Source organism: Ascidiella aspersa, chromosome 5 (genome assembly GCF_963924565.1).
Source record: "Ascidiella aspersa chromosome 5, kaAscAspe10.2, whole genome shotgun sequence".
Lineage (NCBI taxonomy): Eukaryota > Metazoa > Chordata > Ascidiacea > Phlebobranchia > Ascidiidae > Ascidiella > Ascidiella aspersa.
The window spans coordinates 17,628,858-17,653,715 of NC_139451.1; the positions used below are offsets into that span (position 1 = coordinate 17,628,858).

The 24,858-nt window shown below is 33.8% G+C and overlaps 1 protein-coding gene across 1 annotated transcript; it reads left to right on the forward strand.

The window, feature by feature from the left end:
* Positions 1–4,825: 4,825 nt before the first annotated feature.
* LOC146145140 (uncharacterized) lies at positions 4,826–24,858 on the forward strand. The gene is made up of 23 exons (XM_083390489.1): positions 4,826–5,074; positions 9,010–9,074; positions 9,138–9,244; positions 10,453–10,592; positions 10,743–10,840; positions 11,162–11,261; positions 11,356–11,457; positions 12,135–12,269; positions 12,754–12,906; positions 13,445–13,497; positions 14,610–14,751; positions 15,086–15,256; positions 15,449–15,652; positions 16,073–16,285; positions 17,761–17,870; positions 18,102–18,280; positions 20,251–20,422; positions 21,282–21,410; positions 22,090–22,254; positions 22,485–22,642; positions 22,976–23,062; positions 23,688–23,847; positions 24,091–24,858. Exons 1-23 carry the CDS (start codon positions 4,951–4,953, stop codon positions 24,214–24,216), a joined length of 3,093 nt encoding a protein of 1,030 aa, XP_083246615.1. The 5' UTR covers positions 4,826–4,950; the 3' UTR covers positions 24,217–24,858.

Below are 24,858 nucleotides of genomic sequence, written 5' to 3' on the forward strand. Positions count from 1 at the left end.
GTTCTTTACGCAAACATATCCTTATCCTAAAGAATACTTTCCATACAGTAATTTTTCTTTAGTATGCCAGTGTTCAGTGCGCAAAATAAATTTATGCTGTACTGCTGCTCTAAATAGTCTTCTATATACTTGTTCCAGTGTTACAAATTAAGACACATTGAAATTGATACCATAAACTGAAAATTAATACCAAATTCTTTGAAAACATCGTTCAAACAAAAAAATTTTTGCACCTCAGTTTGCTGTGTGTAATATTTAACTAGCAAATATTATTGGTGGTGTGCTGTTTGTGCGAGTGAAGAAAGCAATTAGCATTTGTAGTTACATTTAAAAAAGGTAGTTACATTTGAAATCAGTAGTTACCAAATGTCACTGAATTCAGTTAATAATTTTGCAAATTATATTATAGTCAAGTGGGGTAAAAAAAACAATTTTAGCTAACTTTGGTGCTAAACTTTTATTTTTAGTGACAGAAGTCTAGTTTTTCTTTCTAATTGTGCTGATGGGACTACCTTTCTAACTATGTAAGGGATTTTTGATTTTAGTTTGAAATAAATAAAATATTTGACAAAATCCATTGTTTTTTTTTACCCTGATAAAGGTACAAAAAAAAACAATGTCGGGGTAAAAAAAAACAATAGCACATTACTATTATTTATGCTAAGTTGTAGTCACCGGTTTGACTCTAAATTAAGTACATGGACTGAGGATACCTTTTCAAAGCCACAAAAATATATGTTTTTTTAACTTTATTGTAACAAACACGTCATGTGAAAAATAATTTTGCTATAAAATTATTTTAGGCCAAACTTGCAGCAGTTGGAATATATTTGATTGCTCAGTATTGGAGTATGTTATTTTAATGTTAAACTTCTCCACTTGGTTTATTTTTATAGAACTTGCTCGTATTTACTAGTTAAACTATAATAAGAACACATATTCGTCTATAACTGTGATTTAGCCATTCTGGGATTATGTTGGACATTGCTTAAAGACATATCAACAGTACACTGGCAAAATAAAAAAATAGTCAGTCTATTCCTCAAAGATACAACAAATCTCTGGTAAGATTATTGTGACAATGAGATCATAGTGTAATGCAAACCATTATAGAGTATTTATTTTACTTATAAACAAAACTTTAAACTGCCATCTGTCCATGGGTAAAGTTTAGGCCTATCTAGTTTAGGGCTACCCAAACTTTTCAGTCTGTGACTGCTTTTATTGTATTAAAATTTTTGACCCACTAGGTTTAACATTTTAAAACATAACATTTCTCGATGTCTGCTTTGGCATGTATTTATTGAAGTAATGTGCATTACATAATTTGCCATTAACATACCAAACAAAAAAAATAACAATTTTATAAATTTAGCACTTTGTATAAAATTTAACTCCATGAGCAACCCCCAGTTTGGAAAGCCCTGGTCTAGTTATACAAAACTTCCGAGTACTTTTACCAATGTTTTGTTTGTGACTTACTGGCATATTTTAAGTATTTATTTATTTAAAATCTTTTTCTATTTTAGTATGTTACACTATTTTTCTATTATACAGGTTGGAAAACTGATCGGGAACCTCCACTTAAAAAGTTCTGGTCACAGACTGAGCAGATTAAAGAGTAAAACACAATAAATTCCTTCAAATTTTCTACCCTTTTACCATTTGTTGTGCTGCAAGAAGCCTATTAATTAATGTGAAACTTTATTCTCTTGTGGATAACATATGACACTGCTTTACACAAATTCCTACTGGCAATTGTTTTGGGCTTTTGATTTTGGGGTGGTCCAAGGTTGCACAATATTTCTTACATATTCTTTACGGGCCACAAAGCAGGCTACATGCAGGCCAGGAGCGGATAAACGATTTTCGTTAGGTCGGAGCATGAAGGGGTTTACAGATGACGGCACAAAGCATTGTCAAAAAGTAACTGTCGAAAGATATATAAACTGCACAAACTTTCTGCTATCACCAAATTGTGCACAAATAAAATCGAGCGATACTAATCAGACTGGCAGAATGGTGCGCTCCAAACACGCAAAATTGCATATTTGACAACACTTAATTTCAAAAAAGACTGCATTTATAAGTGAACACAAATATAACTTGCATTGCAAAACAGCCATTTTAGAAAGTTCCATATAGGACGCACTGCGACTTTCAAACCTGTCTGACACATACAAAAAATTAGGCTTTTTTTGCCAAGTTATAGTGAACTGGTTTATTTAATAGTGTAATCGCAAAAATGTAACCCTAACCAAACCATTGCAGTATGCTTACTGATTGTTGGTCACTTATATTTCTTTAAAATAAACCCTGTACGCATTACGATAATTTAACAGTGCATCGCAGGCCACAAACAATGATGTTGGGCCTGGGTTTTGGACCACCCTGTCTTAAGTAATCAATTCTTGTTAAAAGTGTCATTATTTTCCTACTTCTTTGGTAATATGCAAACTCAGGCAGGCAAAACAAAATAATGTTTATTTAAAATTTATTTGGTTAAACATGGCAGGAATCAGTCAATTTAAGAAATGAATAAAGTTCTTGATTGATACCAGATTCCAGAGGCCATTTCAGTATTGTACTCTTTTGTGTAGTACCTGGTCAACAGCGTCTGTAAGAACACAATTTATCAACCAATATATTACAAATGTTTTTTATAATTTTATTAAATTATCTCTCTTTGCACTGATTTATTATATTTATATTTCCAAGTGTGTATTACATAGTAAACGTTTTGTTTTATATGAATAAAATATTTATAAATTTTTACTTTTTCGTCAAAAGAGTTGTTGAGTTATTACTTATTCTGAATAAATTATAGACTGTAAAAATATAGTGACTTAATTTAGAGTAAATAAAAAATTCCACACAGAACTAGGTAGCATATTGTACAGGTTTGAAATCAGGACTGTGGAGTCTGCCTCGAAGAGTCGGTTTGTTTTGCTGGAGTCAGGCTCGGGACTCGAGTAAGACCATGTAAAACTACCCAACTCCCAAGTCTGACATGCGCAGTAAACTAATATGATCGCCAACTGAAAATTGTAAAGGTGGAATATAGCATGTGGTGGAATATTTTCCAACCATGTATTATGAGTGAATGAATTATATGACACCCCTATAAGTGTATAGCTGAATATCCATTTTTAAACAGGCTGTTTAGTCAGGGCGAGACTCGGGACTCAATGAAATGCCACATTTAACCGGAGTCGGACCCGGGTTATTTTTAACCGACTCCGCAGCCCTGTTTGAAATAGATATTTTTTGTCATTTTCAATGTAAGTTTGTGAAAAGTATTTTTTACCTTGAGTGCTTCTGATCTCTTTTCTCCCTAATAGCTGATAACAAAATTTGGAGCTTAACTGCTGGAGGATGTAGTTGAATGAAGATCAAAGCCCATGTATAAAAATAGGTGACATCTTGAAACAGCTTAAATATATATCTTTTTTCAGTTTAAACTTGATTGGATAACTGGTAGTAAAAGAATAAAGGTTATTATTACATTTAATTTCAACAGATTACAAAGCTGCATAATCTGGTGCTTTCCTTTTTCAATGAACAATATTACACACTAAGTTTGTGTTCACCGAACCCTATCCAGTACCAAAATGTGTAATGTTAGTATTCCTTAACAACAAAAACAAAGAATAATTGAATATATTACAAGATCCCTACTCTAATTTTCTTTAAGTTTTTTACTGTAATGCTAAAATAAACGAAACTGGGGCAATAAAAATAACTTTAAGCAATATTGTAATATTTTGTTTATTGTACTATAAAAGCAAACACAAAAAGTTGTACCAAAAGGCTTACTAGTAATAATAAAAAATGTAAATTCCTCTCCGGCACCCCGGTTTGGAACCACTGGTCTACTCTACAGAAACGCGTTGTACGCTTCCGCAGTCATTAACTGGACGACGTTGGCGCGCCGACGAGTGTGTTAACCATATTATATAGTACTTATGGTTAACTGATATTGTATGCCCTACGGACATTTGTAAGTGTGTTTACACGAAACTCGGCAATGAAAGTTTGACACCTAATTCAAACATAACTTTTAACCTGTCAGAAATGTCGAACCTTAATAAATATAAGCCGATTGCTCCAAAATTTTAGCTCACCAACATACAAGTCAAGCCCAGTTGTTTACGTTTTACTATTATGCACTAGAGCGGAACGCTGTCGAAAGTAGAAGAATGGGCTACGTCACAGTTTGTCCTCATGGTTATAATCTCTTTGGGTCTTGCCAACTAATTAAATCACACGATAGTTTTCCGAAGACGTTTTTGCTAGTTCTTGTCATATTTTCCTTAATGAATTAGGAAAAAATCTTTAGTTGCAAATAGTTTAAATTTTGAGCTTTTTTTAGCCTCACACAGAAGCGCACACGAGAGCCGCGTGTTTCATTTTTTTAACACGTCTAATTATTTTTAATCTAAGACCGGTGCTTATGTTTGCAGCTGTTTTTCCTTGTCAATTGCATCAGCTGCGTGCCGGTGATTGCCAAAAAAATGATGTTGTAAGTATTTTGGTTTACACTTACAGTTTTTATGGTAACCCTTAGCATAAAAATATTTGGATTTAGTTTTTTTCGTTATTAAGGGGCATAACCGTTTTGGCGGGTAATTCTTTTTATTTTATAAAATATTGTAAAAAGTTGTTAAAAATGACTATACTAATTATCAAATTCCACATATATGTACATGTTTCTAACGAAACCTAAATGAGTGATAAAATATTGACGAATAAATATTTTTTGATTTAAGTGCGCCGTTGGCCGACTTTGGTTTTTCAGTTACCGTAACTTGATTGAAATTGAAAAGTTTCTGCAAGTGGCCAAAGGTTAAATTTAATCTGTTTTAATTGGTCGCTGGGCAGGAGTTTTGCCTCTTGAACTACAAGTAATCATTCAATCATCAGCCCTTCACTTGCATCTTGCGGCTGAAAATGATAGGAAAAAGGCCTCCAGCTTTGCGTCTCATTTCCAGTTTGTCTAACAGCACTGCTAGGAGATCAACAGACATCTCACCTCCCCCAAAATTAAGAGTTTTGCCAAGGAAGGGAGTCCAAGGTAGAATTTGTTGTGTGAACAAAGCGTTTTTTAGTTAACTTTTAAAAGCTCTACAACAATAGGAAATCAAGCTGAAATGACTAATTATATTGTTTATTCTCGTATTAGTGTTCAGCGATAACCGAACTTAAACATAAGGTTATGAGTATTTTACTGAAATATTAATATCTTTTTTGGTTAATTGGTGGCACTGGAGTCATTAAACAGTATGCTGGTAGGTTTATATCCGTTACTTGCTGGAGGCTTGGTATTTGCATACAATTGTACACCATCGATTAATTATAGCAGGGCTGTGGAGTAGGTTAAAAATAGCGTAAATCCGACTGCGGGCTAATGTGCGATTTTGTTGAGTCCGGAGTGCGGCTCTGACTCTATACCCAGAATTCCACCAATTTACATAACTAAATACAGTGTATATTCAGCAATCCACTAAATCCACAAAGGGGTTTCATAAAATTTATCCACTGGCAACACATGTTTTGAAAATATCCACTATTTGCTATCCTGCCTGTATAATTAACAGTTGGCAACCATATACCCCTAAAAATTTGGTACTGCGCATGTCAGACTTAAAGTTTTTTGTGGTGTTACTATAGTCCCGAGTCCCACTCCAGCAAAACAAACCACCTCCATTGAGTCCCAAATCCGACTCAGCAGCCCTGGTTTATATGTTGCTTGGATTAAAATAACGCTTGGTTTAAGGGAATTTTGCTTTACATAAAATACTTTACAGTAAATCAGATTAAGTATCATATGCCTAAGCTAATAGTGTAAATAATTATTTTTTTGTAGCAATTACTGGAATTCCCTGTTTTAATTTTTTATGCACGGGTAATTCCATGTCAAAGCAACCAGAAAAAAGGAAAATTTTAACCACTACACCTTGGATTTCTTTTATATTTGCCACACTTGTGGAGTTTTTCAGCCAGATCATTAAAAACTTTATTTTGTCAAAATTGGTTGAGGGGTAAAAAAGTTATGTTATTTTAAAATTTGGGGTAATTTGTGCTCGGTCAACCATGAAATTCATTGATTTTCAGCTATGTCAACTTCAACATCTTGTATCTTTGTGATGGATTGAAGTTTGTGTTTGAAATAAAGTTTATTTAAAAGATAATAATTTAAGGTCCTATTGCTTAGATTTTTATGACATTTGAGGCTGAAGGTCAGAGGTCATGAAGAGGTTGAATATTTGTCTTTTTTGAAATCAGTGAAGCGGAACCCAATTTAAACGCGGAATATCTCAAAAGCGTTGACTTAAATTTTTGTGTTAAGGTGTCTATGGAGAGCTTATTCCAAGTACTTTCATTTAAACCAGGTTTCATTGCTCCTTTCAAGGGATACCACTGTCATATGAGCTGTGTAACATGACCGTCTAAAAAATAGCATTTTGGTTCGAATTACAAATTTATTTCAATACAAAGTCTGAATTACATTATTTTTTCAACTACTAAACTGTGACATTTGTTTTCAAATAAATTTATTTTCACAATATATATTTTATTCTTAAAATGTTTATGGAAGTATACTCCAAATACTTTTTTAAAACATGGGTGGATAAAGTGCATTATATCATGTTTTTTTTATTACAAATTTTTTTTTTATTACAAATGGAAATTTCTGTAGTTTTGTGAATTGTTTATCTAAAATTGTCGAAAAAGTACTCATCCAGTTATTAAAAATCCAGCTAATGAAGAGTTTAGTGCTCGCAGTTACACACTAATGAGGATTCTGACTGCCATAGATTAACTATGGTAAAAGAATGTGGGTATATTCTATTTGCTGAACTACCTATAAAAGATAAATCGTTGCTATTAATAAGAGCCTTATTATAAGAAAAATTTGAAGGATAAAATTTGCTTGTATCACCATGCTTTATTCTTAAACACAAGATACAACTCCTTTAATGTAGACAGTATTAACCTCTTCTGTTCATATACTTTAGTTGCAACACTAACTTTGTCGCTAATTCCTGGCATTATACGTGTGTTGTCATTGCCACAGATTCAGCACAGCTTCTTTCTATGTTTCCTGCTGGCAATGGTTTTCTCTTTTGGTGTACATTTTTTTTGGACTTTCGTAAATTTTAAAAAATTCTTTGCTGTACGCATCATATTTTCTGGCACTCCAAAAAATTCTGAAACTTTTTTTTCTTGACCAAGAGTCTGGAGAAAAGGTTAGAAGTTGAACTTTTGCTGAGTAGGATTCTTCTGTAACCAGTTTGGTTTGAATTTTATCCATTAGTTTGTCAAAATCTTTGGCTTTTTGCATATTTACAATAATTTTGCCTTCTCTTCTCTATTAGTAGTTTCCAAGTGTGGAAGAGCAGTTGAAAACCTCTTCTTCAAATCTTGATAAATAGAGCCCAATTTCCTTTTTCTATATACAATCTTGCTGGATGATGGTAGGCTATGAAGTTTTAATGGGATTGACTAATCACATGTAGGCTTGTGTTAAGCTGACTTGTGGAAAGATATAAATCGCTGTTGTCACTAGTGTTAGAGGCAGCTACACTAACATTCGTATCAATTGACGATTCCGATGAAATGCTTTCATTTTCACTACAAATTAATTTTAGTTTTGTTTTGCAATTACTAGAATTTTTTGTCCAGGTATAAGCTTAAAATTATTTTGCTTAGTTTTTTGTGAAAAATCAAGTTGTATTTTTTGTAATTTAGCCATAATATTTGTTTTATGTGATTTAAATGGATTGCAGCAGACTTTTTGAGGCAGATCATATTTATTTAGGAAAAAGCATGGTGATACAAGCAAATTTTCTTTTTGCAATAAGTTTGCTCTTATTAATAACAACAATTTAGATAGTTTAGCAAATAGAATAGGCCGATATTCTTTTACCATAGTTAGTTTATGGCAGTCAGAATCCACATTAGTGTGTAAACCAACACTACAAGCACTAAACTCTTCATTAACTGGGTTTTCAATAACTTGATGAGTACTTTTTCGATAATTTTAGATAAACAATTCACAAAACTACAGAATTTATCAACTTGTAATGAATCTGAAATAAAAAAATATGATACAATGGACTTTATCTACCCATGTTTTAAAAAAGTATTTGGAGGAGTATATTCTTCATAAACATTTTAAAAACAAAAAATATGTTGAGAAATTAATTTATTTAAAAAACAAATGTCACAGTTTAGTAGTTGAAAAAATAATGTAATTCAGACTTTGTATTGAAATAAATTTGTAATTCGAACCAAAATGCTATTTTTTAGACGGTCATGTTACACAGCTCATATGACAGTGGTATCCCTTGAAAGGAGCAATGAAACCTGGTTTAAATGAAAGTACTTGGAATAAGCTCTCCATAGACACCTTACACAAAAAAATTTAAGTCAACGCTTTTGAGATATTTCGCTTCTAAATTGGGTTCCGCTTCACTGATTTTTAAAATACACATTAGTTTGACCTGCACTTGACCTCTGACCTTAGAGCTGAAACAACAAAACAATGTAACAAATCTAACATTAGGTTATTATCTTTTAAATAAACTTAATTTTAAAGTAAAACTCCAATCCATTAAAAAGTTATGCTAGATTGAACTTTGCATGAGTAAAAATCAATGAGTTTCACGGTTCAGCGAGCACAAAATGCCCAATATTTCAAAACAGCATAACTTTTTAACCCCTCAAAAAATTTTGGTAAAATAAAGTTTATTGTAATCAGGATGGAAAACTCTACACATGTACAAAATTTGAGCAATTTTGAAAACATATGGGTTAAATAGGTTGGTTGCTTTGACATGGAATTACCCGCACATGTGTTTTACAGATAATAGTTTAAAGCTAAAAAGTTAACCATTCTCATTAAAAAGATTAATGTAAACTTACCATGTATGTTTACCAATTGTTTTCTTTTGAAAAACAATTACTATTAGAGATTTACTTTAACAAAGGTTTTTACATTTTTAGAGATGAATACTAGAAGAAAACAGAACGGATCAAAGATTGCCGAACAAATTGCATCGTTTAATGCAGTAAGAAATTCACCTCACAAAATCTGTTAATTTCAGAATCTTGGTAGTTTCTTATACTTTTAGGAAGACACTGAAACTCTTTTCAGCTGGAATGAGAACTCGGAAATTGTAAACAAAGACCTTTTGGAAAAGCTTAGGAATTTACCCTGTTTTAATGATACAACATCAAGGTAGGTTATTTCTGGAAGTAATAGGTTTCATACTTACAAACAGTTTAAAATTGCAAGAAACATACTCAGTTCTACACTAGGTATTGTTTTTAATATTTCTCAATAGTAGTTAGTTATCTTATAAATGTGTTAATCTCAATATGTTATCACTTTTCTACAGCTGGGTAGAACATCGATTTTGGTGACCACATTTTTCCATTTTACTAGTTAACGATTTTTAAAAGTTCTTTGCACAATAAAAATTTGACCACAACTCAAAAATCTTATAAAACTTTTTAGCTAACTGGTTTACCATTTATATAACTTTATAAAAAAAAATTGTTCTCAGTTTTCACATGTCATTTTCTGATTAGCTAGGTCTATAAACCAAGAAAAATGCACATTGTTTTCTAAACTTTGCTTCTTCAGTTTATTCAAAGATATTTTTTCACAATTTAGAGTTATTAAATATGTGCAATCTACCATAACATTGTAACTTGTTAACCTTGGTTTTATTTTACGAAATATAGTTTTATTCTTTAGCGAAAATGTAATTTACAAAATAATTTTGTAGCAAAAACGTTTTTTTAAGCATCACCAAATAGTATGAACGTAGATTAACTATTACTAGCACAGTAGCTAATAGGAGCTAGAAAGTCTTTTCACTATCAACACAATCCTGAATGAAATTGGTCAATCGATTTTAAACTTTCTCTACCAACAACCAGCAAGATTCTCTACAATACAAATAAATTTAATTTTATATAAAACCAATTTAGGACTAATTCTGAAATATTGTTTGCATAAAAGCAGGGAGTAAAACTGGAACTTTATGAACAGGTTTTGGGGCGATGAAAGTTAAAATGTTTGTCAATTTAAACTAGATCGGAAATTTTTTTCTTTATAAGCGCGACTTTTATGCGCCCTCAACACAAATTAGATATATGTTTCAATTACTTGTTTAATGACATTAATTCGCTAACGCTATATTTTAAAGTTGGTAAGCCACCTACAATCAAAAGCGTCAGATCGGTCCCTGTGTGTGTTGTAACAAGTAGGGCCTTGGGTGAGTTACAAGAAGCTGTGTTTGCCCATGCCAGTACAAAAAGTTGGAGAACACTGATATGGAACATTTAAACATTCTTTAATATTTTAAAGTTTGGGCTATATTATATATGTATTTTATACCCTACCAATATTTAACTGAGTCAGTTTTATGTAAATTATAGGTTTTATAAGACACTCATTCTCAGCAATTCCATTAATAAACCACAACAAGCAATATCAGTTGGAGATGGGGTAATTATTGCAAGTGGAGAAGAAGGCAAAGATTGTTACTTGGCTAAAGTTGATGCTTTTTATGATAATGGTTAGATAAAAATTTAAACCATAGCTACTATAAATTATTTGTTAACTTTTTTACTAAGTTCATGCAATATTAAATATTATTGGTTGCTGGCTTGTTCTTGACCTATTAAGTAAAAATAGAATTATATTGTTAATACATTTTTTGTTTCAGGTAACAAAACCGACAGTAAAGTTGCAATAGTAACCTGGTTTTTTAAGCAAAGTGAAATACCTGCGCCAAAGTTGCCACAAGATTGTTTTCCAAATGAGGTATAACATACTCTATGAGGATTAATGTAAATACGCTACAAGGATGATGCATTCAAAAATGGTTTATTGTCATAAATATCTTATTTTCCACCATTTTAGGCTAATTTTAATTTAAAAAAAGAAATATATTACTTTAACTGAAGAAATTTTACCAAAGTTTTATCACCTATTTCGTAGAATATAGTAGTGTAAAATCCCAATTATCTTTATATAAAAGCATTTATTATTAAGATTCGTAGTGACATGTCAGATTGAATTTTTTGTAATGATTTGAAAAAAATTAATATATTTAGCACCTCCTAACTTTATATTTGTAATTAGGTTTTTAAATGTACAGCTCCATCTGATCGAAAGGTGGATGCAGAAACTATTGTGGAATCCTGTCAGATTAATTGGGTACCAATAAACTACAAGTTTCAGGGTACAAAAAGGGCAGACAAAACTGTTTTGTTAATTAATATAACACTAAAAATTTAGTGATTTAAAGTCTAATACGCGTTTTATTTTTCTTTCAGCCAGAAGTGGAGTAAATCCACTTTCATTCTGTTTTAGAAGGAGTTTTAATGGCAGAAAAATAATGCCAATTTCAGAATCTGAAATTAAAAGCAATTTTAAATGTAAGTATTATCTGCAGTTGTTTTTTAGTGTTCATTAGTTCTTTTTTCTCTTTACAAAAGCATTTTTCCTCATTCTACTTTATATATATATATATATATATGTATACAGGGGCGTATCCAGAAATCCAAAAAGGGGGGGTTTCGAATTTTCAACTTGCTGATCAGCCAACCCGACCGAAAAACGAAAGGCGAAAGAGAAAAACTATCTAGCGTTTACTGTCAACTAAACAAAAAAAGAAAAACGGCGTTTTTCCTTTGATTTTAATTTCGCATTAGCTTAGGACGCGTGGCCTAATTACATTAAAAACATTGCCTTCGGCAGTCCATATACTAAAATTAGAACGGTGTGTAAAACCCTGACAAAAACGTACAAAAAAACGATAATGTCACTTACAAAAAGGGGGGGTCCGAACCTCCTCCCCCCCTGGATGCGCCACTGTATGTATATACAAAATAAAAAAACAAAATTTTCAATTATATTTAATATATTTTGTGACTGAGTTATCTAAACATTTATGTCTATATGAAAAAATTATATGTACAATAATATTTTTGCAATATTATAAACATTTAGATGGCAGACCTTAAAATAAATTAAAAAGTTAAAACAAACTTCACCATGTATTCACAGTTAATTGCAATACATAAACTTGCAATGTTTAACTTTTTCTGTGCAGGTAATGGCATTGAAAATAAACCAAGCTCAAACGAGATATCTAGAAACAAAAAAATTTCTAAATCCAATAAACAGAAAATGGAATCTAAGTCATCTCTACTGCAATCAACTGAAAACTCCATAGACCACAATAAAGGTTATTTTCATCTTAATATTTATTTTTTTTAATGCACACACTTTTTAAGCATCATTTTTGTGATGCGAAATACCTTTTTTTATTTGTTTCGTTTTTTTTTAATATAGAAATCTTGATTTATTGCTGTGTATGAGTTTACTTAAAATTTGAGAATTTGTAAAACTGTAACTAAGGTTGAACTTTTAACAGACAAATTGTACCGACTATATTTGTAGCAAGGCCTAATCTGGATTTTGGTATGATTGCAGTTATCACTTTACTTGTCTCAACTGATTCTTAACTTGTTAGTCAACATTAAAGTACAATTTCTGTCAACAGTCCAACATGATTTTATCAGTGTTTCTCAACTCATGGGTCGCAACCCATAATTGGGTCACCGTTACATTGCATTTACTCGCTGACTGTTTGCCATGACAAATGATGAGAAACATTGATTTATAGCTTTAGTATTTTGGTTATATGACCAAGAGAATAAAATTTCCAGATAACAAAGAAGAACACCTTGTTACCAAGACTGTTTTTACTTCACCTGTGTCTGCTTCGAATTTGAACATGTTTGATGTGACTGCTGTAGCATTGGATATTTTGGCCAGTGATGATGATAGTGACACTTCAAGGGCGAGTGTCATGAGTAAAGGTAATGTTTAGTATGTTGTGAGAATTTTCATACTTAATAAATGCACTAAAATGCATCTTTAAAAAAAATTAAATGAACCTCTATTTTTGCATACCAATTTGGACATATTTTTATCAAAGTGTGCATTTCCAATACCATGTTCTTTTGCTTCATTTAAATTGATTGTTGAATAGTGATTGGTTTCAAACATTAACTACCATAAATGAATTACAATCTTGTTAACAAACAAATAAAAAGAGTTTAAATAGTCAAAAGGAGCCTTGCTAGTCCAACAAGTGTTGCAATAAAAGAGTTTAAGAACTACTGATCTAAAAGAAACGTAGTAAATGCATGGTGTCAATTTTATTTAATAAAAAATAATCTTATAAGGATGTTTGTAATAATTAAATTTTTGTTTACCTCTACATAATGTAACCAACGATATGTCAAGCTATATTAATGGTACTAATCGTTTAGTAAACAAAACAAGTATATATAATATTTTTCTGGATTCAGTCAGATCAACTTCATCATAATAAAACTATTTTTTTATTTGTAGACAGTTTAGTAGCAAGCACACGGGCCAGAAGTTCAAAGAAAAATGTACCCCTTGTAAGTATTACCTATTAAGGCAGTCGGTTAGTCTATGAATTCCTTGTGGAATTTATGTATACTAGTGTTGAATTATAATAGATTGCTTCTGTTCCAAAGCATATAAATGATTAACCTTTTAAAATAAAAATCACCCAGGGACCTTGTTATTTTTTGTTTGCTTTCTTCAAAACTTAACGTGTTTATATTTATTCAAAAAAATATAAATTGCAACTTGTTCTGTGTGATAATTTAGGCAAATAACTATGTTACTGACTTTTGGGCGAGTGTCTATTAATCAGCACTTGTCCTACAGTCCTGATCAATGGAATAAAGATAATTTTTTTTTCAACAATTCTAGTCAGAGCTTTCGAGTAGAACTTCGAATTTAGTATAGTCAATTGCCAAAATAACTACCAATATTTATGGATAATGTACCGTTGAAATTTCGTGGGTACTTTCTATCCGATTAAACTTTTTTATCCAATTCAGTTCCCCAGACCAATACTATTTAGTGATCAATGATCATTCGCTTAATCATTTCCATAAGATCTCTTGGGTACGCTATGCACAGATCTGTAATCTAACTTGATAATTTTGAATTGCAAAGTAGATCGACATCATCTTGATTCACATTAACTGAAGATAATACAAGCTCGTATCGGAACGTCTTAATCAAGATGATGTCGACCAACTCGACCTTTTTGGCCTTGCAATTCATTATCAAGCCATAAGATCTCTTCTAACAAATAATATTTTACAAATAATTTGCTTACCAAAATAACTATTTTCTACGAGCCTGTCTCATCGTTTATCACAAATTTCGTAGGGCGATTTAACGAAATAATTGTTTTTTAGTCGTTAAAATTAAACCAAACTTGATCAACGAATTAAGACCATCGGTTGGTCTAAAAACAACAACCAATTTCTGTCACTCGCCAAGCGGGCGACTGGGTGTTCATCAACACCGAGCGAATTGCACCCACGTTGGCAAGCGGGCGATTGCAAAACATAATCCGAGGTCTATATAAAATGAAAAAAATCATTTTAAATATTTATTCTAAGACTGGTTTAGTTAGCCAATCCCGTAGTTTCATCACTAATATTGCGGTCTCCTTAATTTGTGCTTTTAGAAAGGTACATTGGTGCACTCAATCCGTAAGCAGGACGAAGATGCGAAAAAGAAAGTCACGCCATTACGAATTCGCAAGAGTGCCATAAAGCAGGTGTCTGTCACCGTTTCAAAATTAAAATCCACAGATGAAGAAGTTTTGCGTACGTTACGGCTAACCAAAACCGCCGAGAAAACAACAAGTCACCATATTTCTTCTGCGAAATCCTCGACAGGTTAAAACTAAATTTAATGTTTCATTATGTTTATGAAACTTTTTTTTTCGCAAGTAAAAATATCTCAGTGAGCTATTGTGTGCAATTGCAACATGTCTATAGGTCATTGTAAAACCGATTTGCCTTGTTTGTGAAAAGATTTGCCTTGTTTGTGATGGTTGTAAAATTTTTTTTTACTTTAAGCGATAATTGTTATTGCTTTATAAAAGTTATGAAAAACATTTGATAAAAACACTTTTTTATGAAGTTGTGTTACTTGAAGGAACAAAGCTTGAAACCGTGTCAAAAAATGACAAAAAGCGCTCCAGCAGAAGAAGACTTCTTCCCGATAAACAAGCCAATGAAGAGAGTAGCGAAGATAAAAGTGAATCAAACAAGAATAAAAAATCAAGCCAATCAAGAAAATCTCTTCGGTTGTCTGTAAACAAACCAGGTTTGTGCTGTGACGCTATAAAATGTAGTTAGTTAAATAAGAATAACAAAAGTATAAGAAAACTGGAAATAATAACGAAGTTTCCAAGTGAACTTAGTGTGTCTTTTGTATCTTTAAATACATTGCCAGAAGAGCACCCTGTTATGGTTTCCAAATTACCAAATGAACGAAGTTTTTTTTGTATATTTACAGATAAGACTGACCTGAAGTCGTCCCAGACGACCCGCGACAGTGGAAGGTCAGCCATGAGAGATGGAAACTGGGACACAGATGAAGATGATGACGTCAGCAGGAACGTAAGCGACGACCAAAAAACAGGCAAAGAAGAAATTAATTGGAACAATAAAAGAACGAAACAGGCACGAAAATCACTGCGGTTGTCTCTGAGAAAAGCAGGTCGGTGCTTAAAACATTTCGAAATAAATATTAGCGTTATATGTAAATACACTCTTAAAAAAAAAAGTTTGTTGGCAAACAACAAGACGATCGTGATCACTGATTTAAACCGAAATTAAACGTCAGTCAAACATCCTCACTTGCAAAGTGTCAATCGTCAACAACCATTTTCGCCAAAGTAATAACTTTGATACCATTACGTTAAAACTACTTTTATATCTCGATCCACGATCAAGTCTAAATATTAATAATTGATTCGTATGACGAATAAAGCTTAATTTTTTTGTATGTTTTGGCGTGCACTTTATAGGAATCACTTACACTTTATATGACTATAGCTTGTGTCTTACGACTTTTTTCTTTTAAAATGAAAAGGGATACCGTTTAGCATAATGTTTCAACTGATTTTAATTTTACCAGATGGAAAAAAAACTGGACAGTCACTACGTTTGACCCGCGATAAGGGCAGGCTGGCCACAAGAGAGTCGAACCGGGACACAGACGAAGATGATGACGTCTGCAGTGACGCAAGTGTGAGTGACGACGGCGATCAGGAGTTCTTGGGCGACAAGATAAAAGACCAGAGCAGCAGCAGCGACAACAGTTCGAGTGGGGTCGACGAAAGTTGCGAGGGTAAGGTGGTTGAATAAATAGTTGTAGCACGCCAAGTAACATACGTCTTCAATTTCTATGGCTGTTACAATGTTACATACCTGTTAATTAAGATTAAGTGAGTTCTTTAAAGCGCATTTTGATATAAGTGCTTTATGACCTATTTATTTGTGTAAGCATTCTTTTACTTGTGGTCAAACGGTCAAAGGTCACGGAGCACATGGTGCCTTGACATTGTAGTTGTCCTTTCGACAGTTGGTGTTACTACCTTGTCGCGTTAGGAGCTCGCCTTGTTAGTTTCTTGTAAGTGTTTTGCGATGATGTTAAACTTACACTGATCCTGTTTCTGGTATAATAACATTGTTTAGTTTTCATTCAAAATAAGGATAGGACTTTGTGTTTTAATACATTCCTTTACACTGATAAAGACTTCAGTAACGAATCGGATCCAGTAATTTTTAATACCTAATGTGATTAAAGTTTGTCGTTAACATTTCGATTTGCATAATCTATTATGAATATATAGATTGTATACGTCTTTATATTCTTATTACCCAGTCATACATGTGATGAAAGTTGTTCGTTATAACCATAAACTTATGGAGTGGACTATATACTTCTTCATATTCCTGTTATTTACCTATGGTGAATAAAGTTTGCTGTTAATATTTTCATATACATAATATATGAACTTATGGGTTATGTTGGTTTAGTAACAAGCTAAACAAAAACAATAAAACCAAGATGTGTTTCGAAAACTAATTTCCAGAAAACAATGATAACAAGATGCTTTCTGTAATAATGATAACAAGTTACTTTTCTATACAGCCTATTAAATAGTTATAGTTATTTTCCAGCAGTCGCAAAACAGGAAATTCTTTTAATCAACTTTTGTGTTTTAAATTACCTTATGATCTTGACATTAATTTGAAATATCTAAATTGTGGTGTTACAAGTGTATGTGGCAATTGCTGTTGCAAAACGTAACACCTGGCTGACCTTAACTAACTCAAGTACGCTTTCTTGTGAGGTTGGCGGTTTTGTATCATTTTTGTTCTGGGAAATTTAATTAACATAGCAATTGCATGATTTAATTTTATACAAAGGTTATCGAACTGGAAATTAATTAATCGCCCGAAAACAGATACCCTTTAAACAAAACTGTCACACTAAAGAAAGCGCCAAACTAACTTAATGAAAAAAATCGGTGTAAATCAAAACTTGCCGCTCATAGTTATACAAACCAAACAGTAACCTTCCACTTTTCAATTCGTTGTCAATGAAAGGATATCAGTTTCTAACTACTCGGTTTAAATGACAGACTGGATTAGAATCCTAAGGACAACGCTACACTTTTTATATACATTTTAATACTGCACAAAATGTTTGCGGTTGCGGAGAGGGGAGGGCGCATTCTACTTGGTTACTTGTGGACTCCAGTTTGGTATTACTGTCATCGACCCCTTGTAGGTAATTTATAATTTCTTGGTTTGTAGAAATGTCATCGAAAGCTCGAACTCCAAGGCGAGTGAAGATCCAAACTCCACATCGATCTATTAAAAAAAAGGTTTCGGCAGTGACCCCAATTATAATCAAAACTCCAAAGGTACTTTCCCTAATTAACAAGAGATATCTCTTTGGTTGTTGAATACTAATATAGCTTGTTGCGAAGTTTCTAACAAAGTATAGTATTGCATTTATTGATTGTATTTACTGAATGTTCTCCCCGCGAATAGGCTCTTAAAATGTGTTTTTTTTTAATTTGTGCATGGAGCACAAAAATTTTCGTACCACCTTTGTGTAGCTCAACATTTTATAGTACAACCCTAACCCACAGGACCGCACCCCTTTTATTCCCCACCGCAAGACCCCGCTTCGTGCACCCGCTGACGTATTCGACAGGGCTCGCGAGCGCCTACATGTGTCGGCCGTTCCCGAATCGCTTCCATGTCGCGAGGATGAATTTCAATCCATCTATAACTTTATCGAGGGAAAGATATTGTCCGGGACTGGCGGGTAACGTTTAAGGTTGTTGCTTTTCTATTTTACAATATCAGATTCTTTTGGGTGGTATTTGTTCGTTTCTGTCGACATTGGAAGCAAGCGAAACCTAAATGCACACTATCATTTAAAAACTGGTGATAATATGGTGTTTACCTATTACCGTACCCTGGTTTAAAGGCGTTATTCAAGTTTAATACTAGTATTGTTAAACAGGGGCGTATCCAAAATTCCAAAAAGGGGGGGTCCCGAATTTTCAACGTAGGGAATTCCCCGTTTTTTTATCTGACGTTAATGACGTCATAAAATAGTGACGGATATGACGTCATAAAATAGCGATTGCAATAACATCATAAATAATAAAAAAAATCATCAGAAACAGCCATTAAACGTCCAGCAAAAGCGAACCTTTAGACGCGAAGCGAACACGTGCGTCATCCAAACCCCTGTCAGGCGCCAGCTGCTAAACCGCTTAGTGAGCAATCGTTAACTTCAGGCGACAAACGAAAACAAGACCATGAAATATATCTGATTGATTTTGCTAGATCCATGTACGGAACAACGCTAAATTACAAGCACGTCTTTCGCCACCTGCAATACTTAACGAAGACCGTTTTTCCCCGGTGTTATTTGATTGGCGCAACATCTGTGCCGAGCTGTGTGTCATGTCAGCTAAAATACAAGCACGTCTCACACCGGGGGTCGGCAACCTTTTTCTCGCGCCAAAACCAAACTCAGAAAGGTATTTGCGGGCCGCACAAAATTTTAACGAAGTGTTATTAATTACATTAAAGAAGGCAGGAAAGTGTTAGAGCAAGCGCGAACAAAAAAGCGTTTGTTTGGTTTAAAATTCGATTTGCATGCGCTACACTGGCAGCCTTCCACTGCGCAACGATGGAGAAGCGCTGATCTAGTTCAAAAGACAGCATCAAAACGTAAACAAATCGGACGTTAAAAGACGATTCGCGCAAGTGCAAAAATTTTTCGTTAAAATAGTTAAAAAAAAGTAGTTAAAATAGTCAATAAGTATTTGAAATGGACTCGTACAGTTTGTCAAAGAGGTTGGCGGACCCGATGAATTACACTAGGTTGCCGACCCCAGTCTTACACCAACATCTGATATTAACGCAGACAGCAAACAGCGAGAAACAGAAGCACCGCCTAAATCGCCGTTTTCAGCGAGAAAAAGGCGCGGCCGCTTGATTGATTTATTGTTGTTAATTGTCGAACACACACTTGCTAATCAGCCAACCTGAACGAATAACGAAAAGCAAAAGAGAAAAAAATATCCTGCGTTTACGGTCGGACCAGACAAGAAACGAAAAACGGCGTTTGATTTTGGTTTTGCATTAGCTTAAGACGCGCAAACCAATTACATTTAAAAAAGAGGCAGCTTTGGACGGTAAGTTGAACCCTAAGAAAAACGAACAAAAAACGCTAATGTCACTTACGAAAAGGGGGGTCCGAACCCCCCCCCCCCCTGGATACGCCACTGTTGTTAAATAGAAGTGTCCCGGGAGTTAAAATAAATGAAAAACACTGCCGTAGGGTAATTATTCAACATTCATGAAACGCTGTTAAGAAAACGAACAATGAAAAGTCCATTATGTAGTACACCGTGTGCCAAGGCTCTAAGAAATCACTCGACATAATCAGAAATATCCTTCAAACAAGGCAAAGCTAGAAAAACAAATAGCCTGTGGTGAGGTTCGGTGCAAAGTAAGTCTTTCCTATGCCCGCAGTCGACGCCCCTTAGGTCTCTTACTAAACGTTAGAACAGAGATTAAAATGATTTAGAGGCTTTTGGTTGGTTGTCGTTCAAGATCCACCAAAACCTGCGTGATTAAACGTTGAAATTCACGTAAATTCTGCTTAGGGTTGAGGATCGTAAAAAATACGGTTTCTTTTAAAATTTTAGTCTACGATAAAAATGGCAAAATTCCGAAACAAGCGTTCACCAGCCCTTTGTCATATTCCCTACCCAGGTGCATGTACGTAAGCGGGGTTCCAGGCACTGGAAAGACCGCAACCGTGATGGAGGTGTTGGCTAACTTACGGAGTTCCGTCGAGGATGGCGGACTTGAAGGGTTCGATTATGTTGAAGTTAATGGCATGCGACTGACTGAGCCGCATCAAGCTTACGTGCAAATCCTGAAGGTCAGTTTCTTAAAAGCAACGGAAGTGAAAATATGCTTTGTTGAATCTTTTTACGTTTTTTCACCTGGTCGCATGCTTGTATAAATCCATTTGTTTAAAAAAAATTGTAAATGGTATAGTAAAATCCTACTATAGTCCATCAGAGCAGTGTTTTTAGGTGAATGGTCCACTAAGGGTGAAAAAAAATTGTGCAGGGGTGAACCAACCAAAAGGGGTGATTAGGGGTGAACCGTCAGAAATGGATGATAGCTCTGCAGTAAATCGACTACTGAACTTTGTTTTTTGGTGTTTTTTGCTTATTGCAATAGTGAAGTTGGTTTGCACTGAATATATAAGTACAAAAAATTTGTGACTGCGTTTTGTGCTTTTGTAGCTTTATATTTCTGGACTCGAGAAATTGTAGATTTGCAATGTTAAACTTAGCTTGAGTTTATCTTAGCAAAAATCGAAACAACCCAAGTCATTTTGTGATGTTATATATAGACGAGATAGTTTAATCATATCATATCTGAAGATAGATGCTAGGGGTGAACGAAACTAAAAAAGTTTAAGAAGCACTGCATTAGAGTACTTTGACAAAACGTTAACATAAAATTTGTTTATAAGGATTTCGGTACAGGCTGTACAAATCATTTTACATGTACTTTTACCAATTGTTCTCTGCTTTAATTTGGAGTCATCTTCTTTGCATAACATTTAAAATGCTTTCAGAAGAATTCATTTGTCCTAATATTTATCAATATTTTTTTAATGTTTCGTAAAACAGAACTATACCCTCCATATTTTTGGGCCAAGGTCTCATCAATTGCCCATACTTGGATGGTATTAATTTAATTGGTGTCTTTATTTTTCATCACAGCAACTAAAGGGTGTGAAAGCCACCCCAGAATATGCCTCCCAACTGCTTACCAAGCACTTTGACCAACGTGGTAAAAAAACAACACTCTTGCTTGTTGACGAGTTGGACTTACTTTGGACCAGAAAGCAGGTGTTTGGTTTGGATTTTTTTATTTTATTTGTTTCAGGCATTGTTTTTATTTCAGGTTGTTCTGGTCCATTAGCGTGACGACATTTTTTAATTTTTTATGTTTAAATTTTTATTTATTTCGCTCGTTAATTAATAATAACAATAAGATACACGCACAATTGCACAAAACCAACTGTGATCTATGGTCCTTCTGAAATTGCTTTTTTGTTTTATAATAACAAATACGACTATGAAGGCTTAGAAGGAGTTCTTCCGAGCATCCTGTTTACCATTGAACTTGATTTAACAAATGAACAATTCAAAACTCTCAGGTATAAGCAAAGTTGTGGTCTGTCCCTTAAAATGTAATTTTTCTATATAGTGGGTTTCACAACGGGGGTAGCAACTAAATTCACTGGTGTGTTTTTTTATTTAAACTGTTTTAACCTTATTGATTTTATATGGTGAATTTATTGCTATATAGACTGCCCAATGGTAATGCAACAGAAATTCGATATTTAGATAATTGTCAGATAATTGAATTGATTAATTGTACAAAAGTTGTAACAGGCTAACAATGTACTGTAGTCAAAATTTTATTTGTGCTTAAGCGCTTTAGTGCTATGCTTTCTAATGTTGTAGTTGTATTTGGTTAATTACTTATAGATAGATTGAAACATAATTACTTTATGCTTTGTAGGACGTTATGTACCACATTTTTGATTGGCCATCGCATCGTCACGCCAGACTGATCGTTGTTGCAATTGCAAACACGATGGACTTGCCGGAGCGTATTATGATGAACCGAGTGTCCAGTCGTCTCGGTTTGACAAGGCTGTCGTTTTTACCGTACAATTATAAGCAGGTAATACAAATGAAAAACAATTACCATTTTTCCTCGGTGAAAATATAACTGGATTTTGTTTTAGCTTGAAGCACACCGATTCGAATAATCAGTCAGCAAGGTCTTAAACTTTTAATATAAATAAATGACATCACCAGTTTATCTTAATCCGAATGAACGGATTTCGTTTTCTGTCAGTTCAAAGTACTTGTTGTTTTTTTTACTAATTTCAAGTTTTGTTAACCTTTCAGCTTCAAGAGATTGTTAGTTCCCGGTTAAAAGGCCTGGCCGCATTTGATCCAGACGCGGTTCAATTGGTTGCCAGGAAGGTTGCCGCTGTGTCCGGCGACGCACGCCGATGCCTAGACATCTGTAGGAGAGCGGTAGAGATCGCTGTTCGAAATAAACAGTAGGTTATGTTGAACAAAAATTGATTTTACTATTTTTTATTAATTTATTTTAATGACATTTAAAATTTATTGTAAGCAGACAGTAAATGTAAGTTTTGCCGTTTAAACCGAAACTGATTCATGCACATTTCAGCAATAAAGGCATTTGGGCTGTAAATGTATTCTTTTTTTGTTTTAAGTCTTGTCATATTCTTAATCTAAACATAAAGCTGTTTTTCCGCACTTCGTAGCGCGCTATCTTTTTGCTAATTTCCTTTTTGTCGATAAAACGATTTAGACCTTTGCTTCCTTTAGACGCGCCGTATAGAATTTACTAAATGTTTTGTTTTCAGCAAAAAATGCATACATTCTGTGGCAATAGAACACGTGCACGAAGCCTTGCAAGAGATGTTCGCTTCACCGATGATAATGTTTATCAGGTAGCAGATTTTAATATAAATATCTATCACTTGTGGCAAAAAGTATATAGGCCTACAGCTTTTTTTCCGGTTCACCTGTTAGGTATAAATTATTAGTGAAAAACGTGAAGTTATTGGTCTGCAGGGCAAAAACAGTTAAAAATATGTTTTCACAAAAAAAACTATACTGCTGTTTTATGCTTTTATATTTCCGTGGATGTTAGCATTTTGTGTTTAGTATGAAAAAAAATCACCCGTGGACGCCACAGCCACATGCTCTGGTTACTTTCATAAGGAACAATGAAAGTTTACCACGTTGCGTATTCATTTTCAGCTACGTGAAGCACTTGCGTCCTAATAAAAATTTGTGACATGCTATTCTTTTCTTTAAAAACAAGTTTATTTGTTTACAAAAACATTCAACATGACAAAATTTAACACAAAACACTCAAGATATTGAAAACTACAGATTTGTTACCTATACATTTTTAACCAAAGTATGTCACACTACTCTTGTTAAATTATCCCTTATTGTTTTAATTTTGCTATTTTTTAAATGGCGGTCGAGGAGTGTGTAGCTTTAGCGACTGCTTGTAGATGGGTTTACCTTCATCTTTTAACTTGTTTGTCTTTTTCGGCATGAAAGGAATTCCTCCGCGCACGAAAAAATGTTCCTCCGCGCCACAGTCTCAGAATTTCGACGCTCCGGTTTGGAGGAAGCCACTGTTGGTCAGATACTACAGCATCACGTCACATTGGCTAAACTGGACAACCTGCCTCCCTCGACTGTAACGTCTCTCATGAAGGTTGCTTTGTGGCTTACATAATCAATCAAGGCTGTTATTGTTTTTTTAAGCAACATCTTTATAGTGTAAATTTTATACTGTGCCGCATTAAACTTCAAAATCCATAAATTTAGCTTATTTTCTCAGGTCTGTTGTTCGTAGTATAACCCATGAAACACGTAACACGTTTAAATTGCTTGCGGCATAGTAACTTGTATTGCGACAAATGCTGACAGTTGAAAGTTACAAAGTGTTTATTTCCAGGTATGTAACCAGCTAGCGGCTTCTCGTGTCATCCTGCTTGAGATGGGAAGGCACGACCTTTACGCGAGGGTTCGGCTTAACGTCAGTGTTGATGACGTGTTGTTCGCCCTTAACGCCGATTCGTGATGCTTCTTAAAAATCATACATTAGCAATTTTCATTATGTGGCACGATTATTTTTGCTGCCATCTTACAGGTAAACAAAACGTATCTTTTTACTTGCGAAAGGATATAAATATGTCACACTAAAGCGGAACTTCTTAACCATCACGAAACTACGTACGGAGCGCTTGAACTACCTTTTGGTTTTGGCAAATATAAAATTTTAATTCTCGATATTTCGAAACAACCGCCGGGTTACAAGATGTCATTTATGTGAAAATTTTGCGCACAACGTGATATTTATGTGGCAAGCAGTTTATTGTTCACTGTTTGGGCAGCTCCGTATAATCAAGTAGGTTCGCGATGAAACTATCGTTGTCATGTAGTTAAAACAACATTATATTTACCTCCATCTTGCCTGTTAAACCACTTTTAAAGTTGTTTTCTTAAACAGTAAACTAATATCATTTACAATAATATCGTTAAATGTGTAGTATCACGTTTTTATATAAAAATTACTCTGGTATTTTGGAAAAGTTTGTGGCCTTACTCATTTTTTTGCACTAGGCGAATGTTGTTGTTTTGTGCGTTTATTTCTGGTTTGTGCGTTTATTTCTACGAACAAATCTTATTTATAATTTTTGCTGCTGTTAGTAAACTTTAAATA

What these genes read in the sequence shown, in the direction of transcription:
- LOC146145140 (XM_083390489.1), top strand. Translation starts at nt 4,951, where the DNA reads ATGATAGGAAAAAGGCCTCCAGCTTTGCGTCTCATTTCCAGTTTGTCT. An exon ending in AAATTGCATCGTTTAATGCA is followed by an intron (nt 9,075 to 9,137) that starts GTAAGAAATTCA and finishes TTATACTTTTAG; the next exon opens with GAAGACACTGAAACTCTTTT. An exon ending in CCGATGATAATGTTTATCAG is followed by an intron (nt 23,063 to 23,687) that starts GTAGCAGATTTT and finishes TCGGCATGAAAG; the next exon opens with GAATTCCTCCGCGCACGAAA.